The sequence below is a fragment of the Trachurus trachurus genome (genome assembly GCF_905171665.1).
Source record: "Trachurus trachurus genome assembly, chromosome: 16".
Taxonomy (NCBI): Eukaryota; Metazoa; Chordata; class Actinopteri; order Carangiformes; family Carangidae; genus Trachurus; species Trachurus trachurus.
In genome coordinates, this window is record NC_139902.1 from 18,540,265 (window position 1) to 18,562,298 (window position 22,034).

The window sequence follows — 22,034 nt, forward strand, 5'->3', positions numbered from 1 at the left end:
TTCTGTGTTTGTGTTTTCATCCTCGCATTTTTAAATAGCATTTAAAAGTAAGTCAAATAAAACCATATGTACAAAGTAATGTCCATTCATTTGCTTTCAGCCGTTTCAAGCCACAGGCCTCGTCATTTACACAAGGTTAAGGCATAACCTCATTCAGGTACATGTGTGACACCGCTTTTGATTTTCATAGTTGCATTACTACACAGTTGCCAGCAGGTGGTAGTCCTGTGCTACTCCAGAGAGTCTGTATAATGTTTCATCCTGATTTTGTTCCATATCTCCGTTATTCTACAGGGTCTACAGAAAATCTTAAAGTTAGAATCTCTCCCATCGGTACAGCAGTTCAAATTCCTCGGCTCAAACCTGGATTGTAATTGTTTTACTTGTACCTGATCAAGATTGTTTGACTGTGTTAACTTTTCTTACTTGTTTCCCAATATTTTCTTATGTAAACCTTTGTTCTTCTTGCTGTAATTTCTGTCTGTATTGTTGTTCTCTCGACACCATTGTAAAGGACTTTCCTCAATGGTATCCGAGAATAAATAAAGGTTATAATAATAATATAATAATAATTCTTTGGACAGTGTATTTCACTGAGAGACTAAATTATGAGTCAGCCTGGCATTGTTGTTGTTAATTTGTAGTCATCACCATAAAGTCTTTATTAACCTGCTCTTATCTCGTGTCTTTAGTATTTTTGGGAGGTTTGATGACATTTATAATGGCATAGCTGGGTAATCCTCTGAGCTCCCCGACACCTCTGCAGATTTCCCCATGGCATTCCTAATCTCTCTCTCTCTCTCTCTCTCTCTCTCTTTTACACACTCACAAACACACACACTCACATACACAGATACAGTTCTGAGTTATCAGGGTGTGCAAATGAAAAAATCACCCAGCCAACCAATATATATATATATATATATATATTGTCAATAATCTGCTCAGCTGGGAAGATAATTTAGGTGAACTATAAATAAATGATGCTGGACTACTGTACATCACAGGGTTTTGTCATTTTGTCTTGACACTCACAGTTGCTCATGTGACTTTGCACTGACTGCAGTCCCCTCCATCCCAACCCCCACCTCCCTCTCCCTTTCTTTTTTGTAACCTTTTATTTTCCAGGACAGATACAGTAACTAGAATAGGGCTTATCAGATGAGACCACCACTACCTGTCATCCACTTATCTGTCCTTTTATTCACCTGTCCTTGCATCCACACATCCAGTGAATAGCTCAGCCTCTAACCTTCACTGCTTCTGCTCATTCAACATTACATCTAGTCCTGTGTGTGTCTGTCTGTGTACCTGCGTTTCTGCTCTTTACACAGAGCTGTACTGTGCATTAGAGGGAAATTATAGACTGACAGTAAAATGTGTTTCTTGAAAAGAATAAGTGCATAGAAATAAGACTATACTTTTACATAGCATTTGCACAGATAGTATAGCTTTGTTATTTGAAATTCAGTTATTCAAAGATGTCTGTTTTAGAACAAATATGTTGCAAACAGTAATGATGTTTTGGGGGGATTTGTGAACATTTTTATTAGCAAATTGTGTTCTATTCATGGGCCCTTGGAGAGTAATGTGTTGATACAACGTGCCGTAGCTCGGTGCATACAGAATCACAGTCACACTGCCAAAGTAAGGAGTCCAATTCCAACTGAGGCCAACACACTAAAAATGTCCGCTCTCTGAGAAGCTGGGATGAAAGTGATCACCAAGTGGCATATATTATAAGACCATATTAAGGTTTGAAAAGCCCAGTTGGTCCAATTAAAGAAACACCAATGCAGGCGGCATAAGCCAAGATCAAGTAATTAATACACATAAAAAACTCTCTCATGGCAGTGACAGCAGCCAAAATAAGGGAGTATACTGTATAAGGGAGTACATAAAGTACATTGAAAGTTAGGTTGTGATGTGGTTTCACCCAGTGTCAGACCAGGACAGAAAAAACACAATGTGTCACTCGTTTCTGTTGTCAGTCTACTCTTCACATTACTATTTCTTTGATTATGATTAAATGTGATGGAAATTCACTCAGGCCAAACTGGATTTAAACAAGTGACTGTCTTCAAACATACCGATCTTCAAACATGTAATAGAGTATGACAGTCAAATAAAAGAAAACCCCCGAAAAATGTGGTTATCATCATGTGTTGGGGACGGGGTTCTTTTTTTTTTCTTTTCTTTTCTTTTTTTTTCAAAGCTAAAGCAGCAGCTCTTCAGTTTTTTCCAGGAGAAAGTTTGACACAGATATGACATTTGACTTATACCTATTTTTTCTTATTCTTGTGAACAGTATTTTTCTTCAATCTTTATTAATATCCTGTAAATACTGAATACTGAATACTGAATGAAATACTGACAGACTATGACTCTGAGAAATTAAAATCTGCTGGAAAAATCTATTCTCTCAGAAATAACAATAACATGTTTGTTTTTTATGCTGGGTGGTATAAAGATGTTGTTTCAGGCTATTATTATGCTTCTATATATATATATTTTAAAGAAGTATCATACTTTACATTATGACAGAGCAAAATGAAAGAGGACTCAGTGGAACACAATATACTAAAGGGTTTAATAAGCTATTTTGACAAAGAGCACCAGTAAGTGTGACCGCTGCCTTGATTAAATATAGGTTATCACAGTTATTATATGTAGAAAAGAAAAGAAAAGAAAAGAAAAGAAAAGAAAAGAAAAGAAAAGAAAAGAAAAGAAAAGAAAAGACTTGCACAGCTGAAGAAAAGGAATGTTTCAGTGCCTGCTCAGGTTGATGGACTGAATGGCTCTGAGGCATGATTACAGGGTTTTCAAGTGAATTGTCTCCTGTCCTCTGCTTCCCTCCCCACAGGCGAGAAGCTCAGGACAAGTCACAGCGAGCAGAAATGTTAGCCACCTGCCAAATGCTTCTTGGACTGTGGCAGCCGGCTCTGTGAATTTGGCCAGCCGCTTTGGCAGTAAAACACCTTTGTTCAATCGCATTTCTTCTTCAGAAATTGTTTTACCAACTTAGAGCTGTAACTGGAAGAATGAATACATTTGATACTTGTATGGGTAATGGAAAGGCTCCTTTTCAAGGCTTGGTTAGGATGCAGGTCATGAGCGAGGCAATTGTTTTACTTATTTTACTTTTACCTTATTTGAAAGTCAGTGATATCACCCATGTGCTGTCTCATTGCTTTAATCCAAACACCATGCACACAGTGTCAATACATCCATTCAATAGTTGGCAAAACATTTAATTTTAAATGACATATGTCTCTGGCGTGAAAGTCAGGGGACCTTGAATGCCAGGATACACAATTTGGTGTAAACGCAGCCAGTTGTTGTTGTCATATTTCAGAAACAAGAAGTGGATGGATCGACCGCGCTGATGCGACTAAAAATGGTAAATTAAAAATCCTCACTGTGTAACCTACTGCCCCAGCCATTGCACACTACATATCAAAGATAAAGATACCTTGGTCACAACTATTTCAGCAGCTTCCTGTTCTTCTTAAATAAAAACAAAATATTTTCTTGAATAAATCACCTCCAACCATGTGTACCACCATGAAAAACTGCATAATGAACCATGACCTTAAGAAGTGTCAGCTTAGAAGCTCTCTGGGAACGGCAGGCCTGGTACCAGATGACAAGCCGGCTAATAACTGTGACTAGTTGGGCTAATCAGAAGGCTGCGGTCACTTCAGTCCACTGCTGCCCTCATATTAACCTGCTGTTTGTTATTAACACAGGACTCAAGAGCAGTGTGTGTGTGTGTGTGTGTGTGTGTGTCCAGCAGAAAAAGGTCTACATTCACAGCACGAGGTGTTTGTTCGTGTGCCTCACTTCACTATGCAGACCCTTGTATCTGACAACTCTATTTGAACTTGTCCAGGTCTTTTGCTTGAGCTTATAAGACAAACAAACCAGGTTTCTTCTGCTGGTTTAAATGCAGCTCATTGTGTGTGCAAATGACACGGTGAACTGTGCTGTCTGTCACTGTGGCAGGGTGTTAAGCTTCATGCCTCGGGTTATCCCTGCGTCTTAAAAATGTAGGGCCGGGGGCTTCAGGTGTGAGTGTGTGTTTGTCTGTGTGGAACTCTGGCTCGAAAGACAAAATCAAATAAAAAAGAAAAACTCACATTATTAAATGCTGCTGTTCCTGAAACCGCATGAGGCTGCAGAATTCTTCTGCTGGATTTTTATTTGACTCCACATTTTATGCTTTTTCATATTAATAAGTTTCACTATTTTGCCTCTTGCTGATTGGTGCCGCACAATAAACATCCATCACATCCGTCTTTCAGCCACTTCAAGCTTGTGCTCTTCTAAACACTAGTCAGGGGCTTCCTGTTTCCTGGGAGAAATCCTTTGCTACACAGAAATGATGCTCTCTCTGTTTGTCGAAGCAACAATGGTGGCTTGTTTGTAATAATTATAGGACGGTAGAGGAAATACAAGAGGCAGTGGTGTAGTTTGATCATTTTTATTATTACAATATGTTGGTCCAGCACAAACAGGGAGTATTAAACAACAAAGACTGTCTATCACCACAGATGTCACGAGAAACAGGAAAACAACAATTATGTCGACTGCTGTTCAGTTCTTCTGAGATGCAGCATCCTGGAGGAAAAACTATATAGAAAAAATGTTATGTGCTTACAGTTTCATTTAAAAAAGAATTTGTATTTTGTATGGATAATACATCCCTAAACCTTCCCAGTGTCAAACTAAGTATAATTGGCTGTCAAAGTTTTTTTTTTTTTTTTTTTTACCTTCTATCCATAATGTAGTGCCACAAAGTCTTCCAATGCTTTAACATCCAGGTTTTGGAAATGTGACATCTGTCGCATATCACCTCATGCACACAAAATGAGACAGCAGATCCAAACTATACGCACTGTGAGGTGTATGAAGGAATGAAGGATGTATTCCTGCCACCAAACTATTACAAGCTTGCTTGTATGCAGATACAGGGTGTCTGAGCAGCGTTTTGTGCAGATCTGATGTATTTACTGAAGTATGAAGCAGTTCTTGTGTGTGTGTGTGTGTGTGTGTGTGTGTGTGTGTGTGTGTGTGTGTGTGTGTGTGTGTGTGATAGTAATGTTACAGTCAAACACAGTCCAACCTGAGCAACAGGAAAGACGAGCGCCTGCAATAAGCAGATAGTAGGCCTATTTGTTGTGTGGTGCAGTGACTTTAAAAAACTTTATGAAGCCTCACAGTTGGACCATATGGTGCTGAGCTAAATGACCTGTGGATCAACTCTACCATGTGACTGATGCATTTATTCAACAGAGCCACAGTTGGGATGGACAGGTACGCAGAAGGAGGATGAACAGATTAGGACTAGGAAGAGAGAAAGAGGGAGAGCACGGGAAGGAAAGAAAAAAGGGTGAAACAAATTAATAAAATGGGACAGATAAAGGGGAGAACAGAGAGGGTACGTCAAGAGCAATGAATAGATGATAAAAAAAAATGCAAAAGGGACATGGAGAGAAGAAAGGATTGTGGTTCATCCACTGGGCAGATCGTTAGGTCTGTTGGCCTTTGAGTCCATAGAGAGCAGCTGTCAATCATAAACCACCAGGGACTGCAGCGACCATGACTACAAAGTAAAACCAAAAAATTATCAACTGTCTCACTATCTGTCACACAACCTGCAGTTTTAAGCCATTAACACACCAACATTAGGCTACCAGTATTTCAAAGGGCACACATAGCAGAGTCCAGCTTTTAATGCTACTGTAAAAACCCACAGTCAGAGGTCTAAAGGGGGGGGGGGGGGGGGGGAATTCAAATGTCATGTAAATGTAGGCTATGGTTGAACTTTAAAGTGAATCATGAACTACAGTTTACGCACTAGATAAAATAACAGACAATACAATTAGGCTAATAGGCATTTATATACAAGTAGCTTTATTATGTTGGAAAGACATCTTACATGGGCTCTCATACCCCCCCACCCCCGCCCTGAAAATGGTGCGGTCCATTCGTTAAATGCGCACGTCTGAAATGTACCGCGAACTGACAAACTAGCCAAGTCAGAAAGCTGAGTTACCAACTGCTAAAGCGCGCAAAACAAACAAACAAACAAACAAACATCAAAAAAGCCACGAGAAAGTCAAAGAAAAATGGAACAGAGAAGCGACGGCCACATATCTGGCCCAGAAAAAAAAGTACATCCGGGTATGACAGGTGAGGCCGGCCGTGGCAAAGGTGAGGATAAAATAAATTTAAGATAGTTTAACGTACTACGTAGCCTACCATTAGCACGTTCACTTCACACTAAACAAAACACAACACAACAGGACTGCCCATATAAAGCTATTATTCAGCAATTCATTTAACTGTCAGGCTTAAATCTCATAATAATATGAAAATAATATCACTGAACCTGTCATCCTACCCTCTGTGGAAACTCCCCCAGTGTCATGTGGTCTAATGGCTGACAGCTTTCTAAATCAACCGTTTTTTGTTTTGTTTTGTTGTCCTAATGGCCACCTTGCAACCAAAGATTTGTAATATTTAGTATTGATATGATCACCACAGAATTGCCTGAATGAAATAGTGTTTCAGTTGCTTCCTGTATAGCCACTGTTCCATTGGTTTGTTCCCAAAGTGCACATTTCTATGACCTGCTATTTGTTCATTTTACCAGACAAGACAATCCAGTCAGCATTAAATAGTAGGCTAGGCTACCAGGAAAATTAATTATGATATTGGACCCTGTGCAGTTCTACATTTGCTGCATCAATCCTACAGAGACCTTAAATGTGTGTCATTCATTACTTGTACAGACTTGTCAGCTAATACCACAAATGTCAAACATCATGGTGGTGCTGAAGAAAAAGTCAAGGAACCATAGTTACTTTCAAGAGAAACCATTCAATAGGTGTTGACATATTTCACCAGAAAACAACAACTAATGGTGATACTAAAGGAAAAGTCCAGCATCATCAAAGTTATTTTTTATTACTGCATTATGAAGTTGTTGAGATGTCGCTTTTCTGCTGTTTTGCTAACCTTTCTCCTGTCCATGTGCCTTTATTTTCAACGAAGCCGCCGAGAAAGCAATCCATGGAACGGTGGATAATGCTGTTTATCATATACGCGGTATGGTGTGTGTATTTGTGTAGTTTTATCTGTCATAAACAAGAGATTACAGTACAGGTTACCGGTCGCAATTGTGTTGCGGTGCCGCAGAGACGAGAGTTGGGACACCGGGTCGGAGGCGCTGATCTCGCAAAGTTGTTTTTTGGCCAAGAGATGCTACGTGGAAGGCAGAGAGCCTCCATTTTCCCTTGTAACAAGTTATTTATTTAACCATCACAATTATTCAGAAGCTGTTTAAGATAATTTGCAATGTTTAATGTAGCTTGACATAAGAAACTTAAAACTGACATAAGAAATTCTGACTTGGACAATGGTTACATAGACCCTGTGCAAAAGTGGTGCAATTGAGGAGATATGCATATGTCTGGAGAATAAATATAATTGATTATGAGTGAGGATTAACATAACAGAAAAGTTCCATAAACATGAAGTATAAAAAGATAAATATATTTGTTATTGTTATAGACCTGACCATTTATTTAGATAGAGATTTTAGGTCATAACATCCAGCCCAACAGTGTTTGTAGAGGTGTCTGCATGGGGTAAATTTGTTTTGTGTGTGGTCTGCTGCAGACGGGCAACAGATGAAGGGGAAAGAGGATGACAGAAGGACAGGAAGGGAGGAAGAGGCTGAAGGAAAAAAGAGGAGGAAGGAGGGGATGAGGAGGAGGAGGACGGAGAATCCTTATCCTCTTGATTATAGTGTTTATGGCATCTGGACAGTTGTTTAGCTAAGGCGTTAGTGTGTATGTGTTGACACCATGTGTGTGTGTTGGTGTTGTGTGTAGTGCCTCAGGGACACACCTGGAGAGCTATTCAGTGTTTCAACTCAGTCAGCCACTGGCACATTTCACCAGGCTCTGTTTCTCATGACTTCCATTCCTCCCCCCTCAGGGCAAGTCACAAAGTCTCCTCAGCAGCGGAGGAGCTGAGTGTATAAACAGGATTACAAAGTGCACTCAAATCTTTTTTTTTCTCAGGCTGACAGAGGAAAACTGCTGGTGTTGACCAATCCATTGCGATGCTCATTTTCGTCTAGCATAAAGGAATTGGCTGTCACTTTGGAAAAGAACCTGCAGAGAGATAGGTAGGAAGAGTGATACTTCTCTCATATCTGTCCATTATAGATGATGCTACAGCCAGTAAATAGTTAATTTAGGAGTGTGCACAGACTGGAAACTCAGGGTAACAGCTAGCATGGCTCATGAAAATCCCCATAAAAAACACAACATGTTGTTTGAACTGGTAATCTGATGTTTGTTTTACTGTAGAGCCAGTCTGGCTGTTTCACCCTATTTAGTCTTCCTGTTGAGCTTTGCTAATCATCTCCTGGCTTAAGCTTCATATTTAGGTGAGTTATATCAGTCCTATCTAACTCATAGAGAAGAAATTAGTAAATTGTTTCCCTAAATGTCATGTTGGCTTTGCATAGGGGAGAACGGGGTAAGATGAGACACAGGGTTAGCTTGTTTCAAGGAAACCATAAGAAAAATTGAGCATGTGACCAAATATTTATGAGGAAGGCATCATTTCATGGAGTCTGTGAAGGTAAGAACCACATGGGTGAAGTGGTTTAACATTTATGTCCAAAAAAACCCAAACATTTTTCACTCTCGAAAGTGGATTTCGTCGATCATAAGTTTCATGAAAATTGTGTTTAGACCAAAAGAGATAATTATACATTTGTTTTATACAGTACATGAGATGTGGTAGGCTATCTATGAGCTACATTATGAGATAGTAAACTTAAAGCAAAAGTAAGCGATCTGGTCGTTTTGGCTAACTTCTTGTCAGCCGATGGAGTTAGCAGCCCCTGCCCTCGTCATGGATCTATTGGTCCTCGTCCCTATGTCACCACATTCACGCGCATCCCTTGGCTGCACACAGTCCTTCATGCCGTTCTCTCTCCTCATTGGATAAAGGTTGTAGGAAACAAGGAAAGTTTTCTCCTCGGCTTACAGCAGAGCAGAGTGACTGACAGACCCGTGTTTCAGACCAAACACTCTATAGGTGATTATCGTCGGAAGATATAACTATTTAAGACTTATATTAACACAAATATTCCGCTTACTTCTGCTTTAACATGAAAGTGCACCATTTTAGCTGTGGGGGGGTAATAAAGTCAATAAGGTAGCTGTGGGGTAAGTTGAGCCACCTGCCCTATACAATTGAATGTATTTTGGTTGTTAAAGCAGAAGTAAGCGATCCGGTCGTTTTGGCTAATGCTGCGTTCCAGGCAGGCTTTTGAAACCGTAAATTACAGCTTCAAGTCACAACTTACGACTTTGTAGCGTTCCAGGCCCACCCAACCCACTCGTGTTTTTCCGACCTGTTTTACCGGTGAAAGTCACTATAACGGCCACTCGTAACTTCCGACCCGTGAACTCGTACCAGATTGAACTGGTACAACTTCACAGGTCGGAAAAACACGAGTTACGAGCTGCCTTGAACGCACCATAACAGTCCTCGTCCCTACGTCACCACATTCACGGCGTCCCTTGGCTGCACACACAGCCCTGCATGCCGTTCTCTCTCCTCATTGGATAAAAACTGTAGGATACGATAAAAGTTTTCTCCTCGGCTCAGAGCAGAGCAGAGTGACTGACAGACCCGTGTTTCAGACCAAACACTCTATGTAAGTGATTGCTGTCGGAAGATATAACTATTTAAGACTTATATTAACACAAATATATCACTTACTTCTGCTTTAATGTCTTAATTATTAAATCAAGATTCTGGATGTTTATGATTACAGTAAGTAAAAAAAGTTGTTTATGGTGAGCCAAGCTTTACTTTCAAAGAGAAAAATGAGGGATTCTTCGCATTATCACAACCTCGGAGTTGGTGTCTCAGTAGGAAGTCCCAGCAGTTTTTGTTCACCTGCAACCTGGACAGGTGGAATATGAAGTTAAGGGGGAGGTGGGAGATGGATGGAAGGAAAGGAGGGGGGGGGGGGGGTCAACTTACCCTGAGACCACTTTTTTTTGGACATGCTATATTATTGAAACATTTATGTTTACACTGTGTTTGTCTGTGGGGATGCACAACATCCTGAAATTGTTAGTTAGCAACAAAACTATAATTGTCTTGATGTTGTGATCCTGAATATGAAAAGTGGCTCATTTTACCCCACTCTCCCCTATGCTGAATAACATCATCCTAAATTGTTATGGACACTACTGAATTAACATTAGTGTATATGGACCCAAATTTACAATCTCAGGTTAAGAAGAAATTTTACTTTTACTTTACCTAATCCACTTCAAAAACAGTTCATTTCAAAATGTTTGGATTGAATCAGATTTTCTTAATCCAACATTTGAGCCTTGAGAATTCTCTTGATCCAGGAAAAATGTTAGACCAGTAGTCAATAAAGTTATATATGTCTTATTTTAAGATCACTTCATTAAGGGAAGGTAGCAGACAGTTTTGGAAACGTTTAAAGTGATCGGTTGCCATCATGGGCTCCATCAGCAAGTTCCCAGCTGGAAAGAAATTGCTCAGAACTGACTGAGCCTATTTGGACATTTATGGATACATTTACAAATGAGAAAAACTGTGAACTTGAAATGTTCCATCATGTGCCTTCATAACTACAAAGTCAGATCGTCTCTTTTCTAACTCCAACTCTGTGCTGTGATATGAAATGTCGTTGTGCCTTAAACATCTAAGCTGGCAGCGCAGCAGGGCATGGCCAGACACCTGCTCCGAGCGCACACAGCCGTATTCACCCGAACTTTTTTTTTCTTCTACAAATCAAACATGCAGAAAATGAAGAGTTTCAGAAATGACCATATGGCTCCTTTAAAGCCAAAGATTCCAGAAATGTCCCCCACAAGTCCGTCGTTATCGCGGAGTTGCACATAAAGGGCCCCGAGGGGTTGGAGCCGAATTGAAAGCTGCAGGTTGGCAGCAGAGGTTTTTGCGCAGCGGCACTGGGTCTCTCTCTCTCTCTCTCTCTCTCTCTCTCTCTCTCTCTCTCTCTCTCTCTCTCTCTCTCTCTCTCTCTCTCTGAGATGATCCTGGGCGAAGGAAAGGGTTGGGACAGGGAGGAATAGCCGGAGGGAGGGATGGCTGAATAACGAGGAGAGAAACACCCACTTCGGACTGACCGAATTGTATCCGGAGAGAAGGAGTGAAAGAAAGAAAGAGAGGGGGAGAGAAAGAGTGAGAAGGAAAAGGGACCCTTTGGGAGGCAGCAGCAGCAGCAGCAGCACCACCAGCAGCAGGAGCAGCAGTCTTTGGTATTCAGAGGATTTCATTTGGGGGATAAAAGGACGCTTTGAATTGATGACTGGAGAGGTATGAGAGACGATTTCATTCATGGTGCGTGTGCAGGAGTGCGTCGCTCTCAGGTGCGCTGTGCAGGAGTCTTTGAACGCACCGAGCTCATTTGAATGAATGTGACAGGACTGACCCAAATCTGGCTTTAAAAAACTAGATTACACAACAGTCAGCAGCACTTTGAAATGATCACCGAAGACAAATATCGACTGCGATCGGTGTCTTCAACTTGTGCAGTCTCACAAGCAGGTGGAAAAGAATCGTGTAAAAATAAAACGTGTTGATTTGACGACGATCTTCGCAGAAAAAATAAGTATAGAGGCTACTTTAGTCTTTTCTAATGTGGTCCCCTCATAAACACATTTTTTCATGGTGCGCGCGTGCGGGGGTCATCTGCGGTCTCGTACCATAATTTATTGCTGTTTGTGCGCGTGCTTAACCGTATCCCACAAATAGTCTAAGAGGCATTCACATCCAGCCTGAAGATTGCTTAATTATATTCTGAGTTATGTTATACCCCGAGGATTAGCTTCATGAGTAGAGAGAGAAATTGTATAGCCTAATTGTAATAATCTCAATTAAGTGAGATTAACTCATATTTGTGTATGTGTACTTGCATTTCATTTGTGTGTCTGTGTTAGAAATAGAGTAAGATAATCGTTTCCTTTCAATCCTTTTCGATTCCCTCTTCACGTCCTGAGGCTGATCTAAGAAAAGGAAAAAATTCTGTCCTATTTTATCGAGTATTTTATGCTTATTAATATGCACTGTCATTTTTCTGGCCTTTTGACACTGTCTGAATTGAAGGCGCTGTCTGTTCTTCCTCTGCCACTGGGTTATACCTCCACATCAGAGAATGATTCAATCTTGGAACAACTTTTGTTGCACGTGCTGTTTTATTCATAGGACTCTCAGCAAGGTGTGTGAGAGTTTCCCCCGGAGAGGACCGATAAGATGTCTGTGCGTAATAATGAGTGGGAGACTGGCGAGGTGGAGGAGGAGAGGGTCAGGAGAGGAAGAAAGGGAGGGAATGTGGAGGAGAGGGTGCTGAGAGCAAGAAGTGAGGGGTGAAAGGAGGGGGATGAGATATAGGAAGGAGAGAGGAGAGAAGTTGTGTTTGCTTTTGTGGTTGGAGTATGACACTCAAAATCTTCCTTCTTCACACTGTCAGTCCCTGTCTGTCTATCACTCGGTCCACCATTCTGACACTCTTCTCTTCTCTTCTCTTCTCTTCTCTTCTCTTCTCTTCTCTTCTCTTCTCTTCTCTTCTCTCAGACAAAGTCCTCCACTGTTTCACCCTTACTCGGTTCTGTGTAGGCGGGAGGTTCGACCGCTGCTCTGCGGTCAGTCTAGACTGTTAGTCTACAGCTTTGTAATTGTATCAAAGTGGATATTCGACAGTAGTAACTGATTCCAGACCAGTGCCTTGGGGCTGCGTGGGTAAGGTGGGTCTTCTTGACCCCCTCACAGCAGCTGAATGGCATGCCTGGCGTTTCTGTCACTGAAACCCCTCTTTTCCTCCCTGCCTTTTCTTCTCACATTTCCCCTCTTAGCTTCTTCGTTGTTTTCTCAGTACGATCTTTCTTCTCTCTGTGCAGGTCTGAGCTGCTGCTTGTGAGGATGTTGTCAACAGGGCGGATCAGGTGGTGTTTGTGGGCTCCACTGGTGCTACTGGTTCTAGTTTCCAGTTTCCCCAGTAAAGCACAGGGTCAAGGTGAGTAATTTTTCCTCTTCTCCAATAATTTCTTTCTCCTCTTTCTGCCTCCCCCCTCCCATCCTTCTTCCATCCCCTCCTCCCCTCCCTTAAAGCAAGCTCGCATTCCCCTTACCCATGCCATTCAACTTTTCTTTGCCTTCAGGTCCCCCACTTTCCACCTTGGCCACTTACCCTCCTCCCATCTGTTCACTTCATCACTTTTCTCCTCTTGTTCCCCTCAAGCCTCACCTCTCTGACCTCCTCTATCTCCATATCCCTCTCTCTTCCCTCATCAGATTACATCACACTCGTGATCGTATCTCCTCCGTATCATTATGCCATTTCACTCTTGTGCCACTGCGATGCTTACCACCCTGCTGCCAATGCTGCCATGCTCCAGAGGGGTTTTGATAAATGTGTTGTAATGTGTTGTAACGGTGCGCTTCAAAATGTGATGATTTGCTGCGCAATGTGCTGCACAATATATAACGCTCCAGTGTGCTTCGCAATCAGCCTCGCCTCACCAAACCCGATTTAATCAAACTGAGTGATCATCAAAAAGTGGGCTGCTGTCTGTTTCTGTGCAATGTTTTTTTTTTTTTTGTCATGGATGTCAAAAGTCTGGATGCAGTCTTCACAAGAAACACACATTTGAGTTGCAGTTGAACATAATGTATGCTAATATGTCATTATGTGGCAGTATTAGCATATTATGTGTTAAAACATAACAGATGTGTGTTTTTTTGAATGAGACTCAGATGTTTTGACACACACTTCCTTTTTTTTCCACATATCTTTTATGTAAATTCATTAACTTCAGATTAATCTAACTACACATTAATCTTTTCTCATCTTGTGATCAAGGTCCAGGACTCAGGTATTTTACAGTATTTGATAGATGTTAAATGTTACTATTATTTTAACTTTTGACTGAGAAAGTTCTCCTTATTCACACAATATGGATCCCACAGCTCTTTTCTCAATCCTATAGCGGCATTGTGTGTGTGACTGGGTTGTACACATTGCTATTATTCATGTTTTTGCTTTTGGCAAACTGTTAAGTACTAAGGTAGTTATCTGGATAGAGATCATAAATGACCCCAAGGGACACTTAAACATTGAGCTGACCCTCCTTCTGTGTGTATGTGTGTGTGTGTGTGTGCGTGCGCGTGTGCGTGTGTGTGCTGATCACATTCCTTCCAGGATGAGGAGTTAGAGGAGCAGGGAAGTGGCAGATCTTGCAACACAATATAGAGAGAAATAAAATAAAGATTTTTTTCTTCTTTCTTTGATGTTGTTTAAAATCAATAATCCACATATGACACAGGCCTCTTATTGATCTGTTTTTATGGATGAATTAAAAGACGATTCTATCCTAAAAAATAATACATTTTATTACATTGATCTTTGAGAGGTTAGTTTTTGTTTTAGATCCATTTTGCTTTAAATTATGGGGCTGCTTTGTGTTTTTTATATTGATTGCTTTGAAATGAAAGTAGGTTTTCTATTTTTCTGTAATCTTTTACTATTCACTCTTTGCTTTCCTCCCTTTTCTTTCTTCTGCACTCACTCCCTTCATCCTTCTCGCTCTGTTTCTCTTCAGTTATTTTTCTCATCTCTGTTTCCCCCTTCTCAATTTCTCTGAGACGTTTTTATTCTAGTTGTCATTAGGGGTTCTGTAGGTCATGTTTTTCATTGCAGTCAGACAGAAAAGAGAGGTGAGACAAAGTGTGACAGCATAAATTAGGTTGGGATTGTATCCCAGTGAATCATGGACGACCTCCCAGACACTATGGGAGCATGCCCTGCCCAATTCCTTCATTAGGGAGCATGTGATAGCCATTAATTTTTGCCCAGTCGGTTTCTGTAAGCTGCAACATCTGGTCAGCGGGGATTTGAGCTTAAGGATTAGTGTGTGCTCTACCCATGGAGGATGTTTGTATATACAACACAAATGTCTGGATATCATCAGGAACTCCCACTGCCTTTGAGTTGGTGAGGCCAGAATGGCTTTGCACAGCAAGAAATGAAGCAACTGACCAAAGAAGGCATATCTCTCTGATATGTTACTCCTTTCATCCATTACATCATATTCAAGACAGTATTAATATTTCTGTTGGAAATACATTTTTTTTGGATAATTATTTTAACACATTACTGAATAGGTTTTACAGTAACATTTCACGTATCATTTTGTGAACTAACCAAAATGACATGGCGTGAAATAGAAATATTGTAAACTTAATTTGATAGTCTGCTAGTGTATGTTTTTCCCCAGCTTACAAAGTGTGACTTTCTTAAGTCAACTTGTCCCTTACTTTAAGTGAGAAATTACATTTTCTGTATTTACAACAATAATCTGTGTCGTGGTGCACACTGCACCAGGTTTAGCACCATGGTTTGACAGCAAAAGGTGAGGGCATTGTCATTAGTTTTTGTTTGCAAACCTGATAATAAAGAAGTTAGGAAAGCAACAGTTTCTTTCCCTCCAGGACTGTTTGTTGAAAATGTCAAAAATATGGTATCCTAAAACTGACAGCCTCAGGGTAGCACTACCGATGAAAAGTCATGAGGTTGGCAAAAACAAGGTGATCCCAGTTTATATGTGAGAACTTCCTACATGAAGTCTCATTTAAGTAATAAAGTATTAGCATTAGTGAATAGTTTTGCAAAATTTCATGGCAATTCATAGTGTTTTTTTTAGATGTCTCACTCTGCATCACAGTGATGGACCTACAATAAGACAGACAGCTGACCACAGCTCCCTGCTCTCAGCAGCATAATGCTTCCTACAAATCACCTTTGCTAATGGATTTGGACACAATATAGTCTGTACTTCATATTGCTCGTCTCTTTGACTATCTGTGTGAACGACTCTGGTCCGGTGCTGCTCTTAATGCAGAAATTGAGCAGTGTGCAACAACACAGTGGGCTGTTGTTGCTGTTTCTTCTTTCACTCGCTGTTACTTTGGCCTTAAAAAGCACTGAAGAGGGAAATGTAGATTTTGTTCTCTGCTCAGTCCTCAGAGGGTGCAAGCAGTGACCTGGCACTTTGTGTTGCCGTTTCCAATGCAGCAGTGACAGAAGCAGGATGGATGGAGTAAAGATGCCAGATGGTGGGTGTTTGCCGTTGTTACATCTAAACTCTAAACTTCATTGTCAAGGAACAGAATAATAGTCATGATTTATTTTTAATCAAGCATTCTTTTGTTCATCCAGTCCTGTTCCCTCGATGAGTGAGTTATTCATTGTAAAGATGTGAAATGTGCGTGAGTGGTACTGTGCTATGTGTGTGTGCATGCTTAGCGTGTGCATTGTTAATTATTGTAATTGATTCTGCTGATTGGCTGACAGCCTGGGTCAATACTATGCTTCGGAACACATCACAACGTTATGTGCTCGAGAGCGCGTTTACAAAGCTATTGCACTTTTTGTTTTAGTGAGTACAGTCAGTGTGTGTTTGTGTGGTGAATGTGTGGTTAGGCGGCAGCCTGGCGAATTAGTATGAGTGAAAGTGTTGGCCAGTAATTTCAGTTATAATGAACAGGGAGAGAAGCCAATGATGAGAAATCATTTATTCATAAACATAAGAGAGAGGATGAGATAGAACAACCTGTTTTGAATTTAAAAACGGCTAAATTATCCAAAGCTCGACTGCCGCCACCTCACCACTCGGCTGCCGTTGTTGATGGTAATCCAGCTTGTCATAATCATCAGCCACTTTGGACTAAATGGAGCATTGAATCGAGGGAGATGTGATGTGCAGGAGGTTTTCTAATTTTGCCCTCTTGTAATTGTCAGAGCATGTAGATAATGTTCTGTGATTGTAAATAAACACAATTAAGTCTAATTAAGGGGAACATTAGCTGATGATGATTTTTGAAAATGATTTTGGGAGTTTTGATACAGGGATACAGGGACTGAACAGAATATACAGTACTGCTCTGGATATCCAGTTCATTCTACATCCAATGTGCATATGGAAATAATGCATGTCAAATTTTACAGGTGCCATAGTAAAAGCAGGAATAGTGAGTATCAGGTGAAGGAGCAGTTTGACATAGATAGTGAAAAAAATACAGAAACAAGTGGGAATGATCTGCATTTTGTTCCTGTATGATAAAAGAAAACGTTTGACTTGAGTGAAACTAAACATAACATTTTAATAGTAATCTCTAATTTCACCAGGAAATTAGGCTGGTCACAACTCCAGCATGAATGACCAACTATAAAGTGTACTGAATGTTAACAGAAGTGGAGGTAATACATTTACAAAGTCTGATTAACCTCTGGGTTTGTTCAAAACCAGTTTGCTCATCTGATTGCTTGTGTTTGATCCTCCGTTTGACCTTGTTTGAACAATGTTACTTTTGAATCAGTGTCTTCAATTTGAATAACACATTTAATTCTTGTTCAACATACGTAATTCTTAGAGTGATAGACAGCGCTACAGAAATACGACCCAATTATTGGAGTTATCCTTTGAATACAGAATTGGATGACTTCCCAGTATATTAGCAATGAACTAGACCTTGAAATGGTGTGTGTTAGAATAGCATATTTAAAATTTCATCCTTAGAATTAACCTATTTAAGGATTTTATAGTGATACTTTTTTTCCCACTTCTGGCTGGCAAGCATGAGGAATATTATTGCTTTAGACTGCACATGAGAAGGGATCAACAGACTCTTAATATTCAGCGAGACCTTAAGAGAGATTTCACACGCACATACACAGAGTGTGCACAATGCAACAGAGAGGTACGTGTTGAGGGAAAAAGGCATCACTTACACAGGTAAAGTGATAAAAGACAGAAAAGGGCGTTAAGCCCCTAAAGGACAGGAGTAGAAGGGCGCAGGAAAGGAGAAGATAGGATAAAAGAGCAGAAGTGAAAACAAGGGAAGAGGAGGAAAGGGAGAAGAGAATTTAAAACCATGGACAAGGAGGAGAGATGTGATAAAAGAGAGGAGTGCTCCATGAGAGCAGCAGAGGAGATAAAAAGAGCAGAGAGGTGGAAAGAAAAGGTGTGGATTTGGGTTAAGTGCTATCTTGGTGAGCAGAGTAGTTCTTGTTGCAACGAGACAACGACCACATCAAACGGCACATGCTGCAACGATGAATAGGCACCAAACACACACACACACACACACACACACACACACACACACACACACACACACACACACACACACACACACACACACACACACACACACACACACACACACACACACACACACACACACACACACACGATTGCACACACAGTCCCCTCATCTCCTTCACGTACAGTACGGTAGCTATCTTGTGGTGACAGTGCAACCCAGCAGTTGTCATCCATAAATCCTAAGTATTAGTGAAGCCACTGTCGCTTGAATACACACAGTGGAGATGGTATAGGCCTAATCTGGAGAGAGGAGGAGGAAAACAAGGAATTAAAACAGGGAGGAAATGAAGGGGAAGGAAGAGTGGGAGAGAAGATGAGAGAAAAGAGGGGATGTGGAGGGAAGAATCAAAGCTTAATGGAAAAAAGGAGACAGGGAAACAATAGAAGGCAAAAGTGGATTGAAAGAAGGGGATGAGCGAAAGAAAAAGGAGGTTAAGGAGGAGAGGTGAGGAGGGGATACAGACAGAATGAAAGAGGCAACTGGCAATGAATAGAAAGATTGAGAAAAGCCAGAAAGCTGAGAGAAGACAAGGGAAAGTCATGAAGTGGAACACATCAAAAACGCAAGTTGAATGGAAGTTGAATTTCAGAGATAGTTGAGCAATTAAGGAAAAGGAAGACGGAAAAGTGAGAGGAAGACAAAGGATCGAAATGAGAGAAACAAGATGAAAGAAAGCCAACATGGAACAGGATAGTTAGCCAGACCAGGGGATGGGGAGAAGCTTGCAGAAGTTGAATCGGAGACAAGGAATGATGGGAGGGAGGGATGGAGAGAGGAGATGAAGTGAAGCAGAGGATTGGATGACAAGCATTTATTCATCCATCAGGAGTCCCTGCTAGCTTTCTCTGCTGCTAATCCCAGGAAGAGCCATCTCTTCTCAAACTGGGGCATCAAGCTGTGCTTGTATCGCCTTAACCCAGATAATTCCAGTTCATACTGGGCTGCCAGTTAAAAGACTTTTCTGGTTCACACTCCCTACAGAGTCAGGAGATTACTCAACTTCATGCTTCAAATTAGACCCTTTAAATTAAGGTTCGGCTGCATGAGGAGGGGATGTGTTAAATATCATTTTAGAAGGGATTTCTATAATTTTCTGGCACTCTGGGTTTGTAATTTTTTTCAGTGACTCAGACTATTTACTGGAGCTAAAAGTTGTTGCTAAGCAGTAGTCACAAAAGTTCTGCCAAATGGCTGGAGCTGCGTTTACTACCTGGCAAGAAGCTTGCATACAAGTAGCTGTTGTGGGCTCGCTAACTCTGCTGGTGCAACTCCTTCAGATGAATGGCTCCGGTTTGCGTGATGTACTGTAGCACTTGATGTGGACACATACAGTACGTGCTCAGTAAATTTAGGGCAGAGTTTCAGCTATCTTGCCAGAGTTTCTACGCAAAGTATTTTATCATGAGATACAGATTGGACATCTAATGTGTTTCAGAGAAGCATCTTGGCACTTAGGTTTTGAGAGTGCATGTGTGTGAAATCTTGAGCTCTCTTGATATTCATGGCTCTACAGAGGTAAACAAGAACAGATGTGGCGGTTTCTGAAAGGTAATTTATATCTGAGACCCTGTTGTTCTGTCAGCATCCACGGCTATTGGACTTATAACGTCCATATTCATTAATCATCTCTGCTGTATTGAATTGCTTCCGACTCACAGACCTTGACATGCATTCACAGCTTAAGAGGGAGTCACTCTTGGCCTTTTCATTTTTACAATAGTTTTTTATTAGAAATCAGTGGATGAATGTGTGTGTGTGTGTTCATTGACATGCAAAGCAAAGATCAGGTTATTCGAGGCAATTTTCACCTGGTTATTAGTATCCTGCCTGCCAACTCAATTCACCTACTATCAAGCACACACTCAATGATACCAGGGTAATAATCTACCCGGCTCTTATCACAGACTTAAATTATTCATAGATTCTTATTGTGTGGTGTAATTATACCGTTTCATCCTATGCATTCTGAGCATTCGAAAGGAGTGAGCGAAATGCGAAAACCGTGAAGTGCTGGACTGTGTCTCTGCAAAACGATTGGACAGCATCAGAAGATCTGGCGTTGAAAAGTTTAAGAAGTTGTGCTTGTTTGGCAACTTGAGGCTTCTTTGGCTTCCAGAGAATGTGGGACTTGATATTAACTTGTGAGGTAATACCATGACTAAAATTTGAAGGATGTTTGGAAAGATACAGCTGTGGCTGATCAAACTTCATAATAAGCGTAAGAGCATATTTATTATAAAAAGTAGACAAAACCTTTAGCTTATTGATTTTTCTTGTCCTACAGTGACCCGCGCATTCATTCTCTTTATTCTACCTTTGTTTTTAAATAAACCTAAAAAAAATGTAACTCAAAGTTAGATTTGATCACTTTGTTTTCTCATGTAACCAGGAAAACATGACCAAAAACTATTCTATGCACAAAAATGACTCATTATGAGTGATGAGGCGAGACCATGAGGGTCATGTGATAATTAGCCAAGCTGAGCCCTGCACGTCTGACTTTTCCATCAACACCATAATATACCTAGATAAGAATAAAGTGCATCGACTTTACAGCCTGAATGGGATTTTCCATTGAGAATGGTGGATATCTATTCTCATCTGCAAGTGAAAATCCTGCACAGTACACCTCAGGTTCGTTAACATCATATCACCTATTTTCTCTGTAGATGCTTTCTCCTCAATGCCTGATGTACAGTCTTTACATGTCCGCACTCGCACCTCTATCTGGCAGAGCACCGTCCATCTATCCTCTGGAGGATCACTCATTTGGGTTCATCTCTGAGGTTCTTCAAAGTTTATTCTTTAATAAGGGAGTCTTTGACTTTTAAAATGGTAGCTCATTGTTAGACTGTGTTGTACTCCACTTACAGATTCCTGGAAGTTCTTTCTGGGACTGGTATGCATCCACTTGGGGTTATTAGTCAAAACATGTCAGGTTTTCTCAGTTAGATTTCACTTTTAGAAATTCAAAATAAAATAGAGGATGGATTGAATTATTAATTGTGATAGAGAAATTTGGATTAATTTAAAATCTTTTCAGTTTTCATTACGGAGTAATAAAAAAATGGTGCAACAATCTTAGAAATCTTTTGTGACTCCATCTGAATTGTGACCCCAGAGTTAGAGAACTGTGTGTCAAACACATTTCAGTTTGACTTGTTTTTAAAGAGTGCTGACAGGTAAAGAGGCTCTACATCGGCAATGTCATCTGACTTATAGATGACAGTCATTTAGAGAAACCTATGAACAGTCATGTAGTTTGTGGTGAATTCCTTGTACATAAACTAACATAGAACAATACAACAAAACGGTGAAATGGTGATATGTGTCACAGACATAAAGTTTATGTCAGTGACCTTTGTTCCCATCTGAGGTGAAATTGTAGTATTCCACGATACTACATTAAAGTCTCTCTTGTGTTTCTGCGCTCCCACGTCTGTGCCTTCTTCTCTGTTTCTCTATCTGGAGCTTTAAAACGGTCAAATTCTCTTCTGCTTCTCCACCACTTTTTGATTCTTAAAAAAATTGCCATCTAAGTGTGTAACAGGCCACAGACTGCACACACACACACAACGCAGAGAGCGGCTGCTGCTACCATTTTTAACAGGACTCCTCCAGGATGCCACTGTACACCATTTATTTCTCCACGATACAGTATGGATCTGAAATGTACACACACACACACACATGCGCTGGCACAGGTAAAAGCCCATGTGTGTGTTTTTTAAATCACCCCTCCTTGTACAAACTTTCTTTTGAATATGAAGAGA

At 40.6% G+C, this 22,034-nt stretch overlaps 1 protein-coding gene across 1 annotated transcript in view; it reads left to right on the forward strand.

The window, feature by feature from the left end:
• Positions 1-13,017: 13,017 nt before the first annotated feature.
• Positions 13,018-22,034, forward strand: part of col14a1a (collagen, type XIV, alpha 1a) — a gene marked incomplete at both ends in the record, with an annotated part of 125,403 nt that continues 116,386 nt past the window's right edge. Inside the window, one exon of the mRNA XM_083988958.1 lies at positions 13,018-13,111. Within this exon, the coding sequence (XP_083845084.1) occupies positions 13,018-13,111 (94 nt within the window). The remainder of the gene's footprint in view (positions 13,112-22,034) is intronic.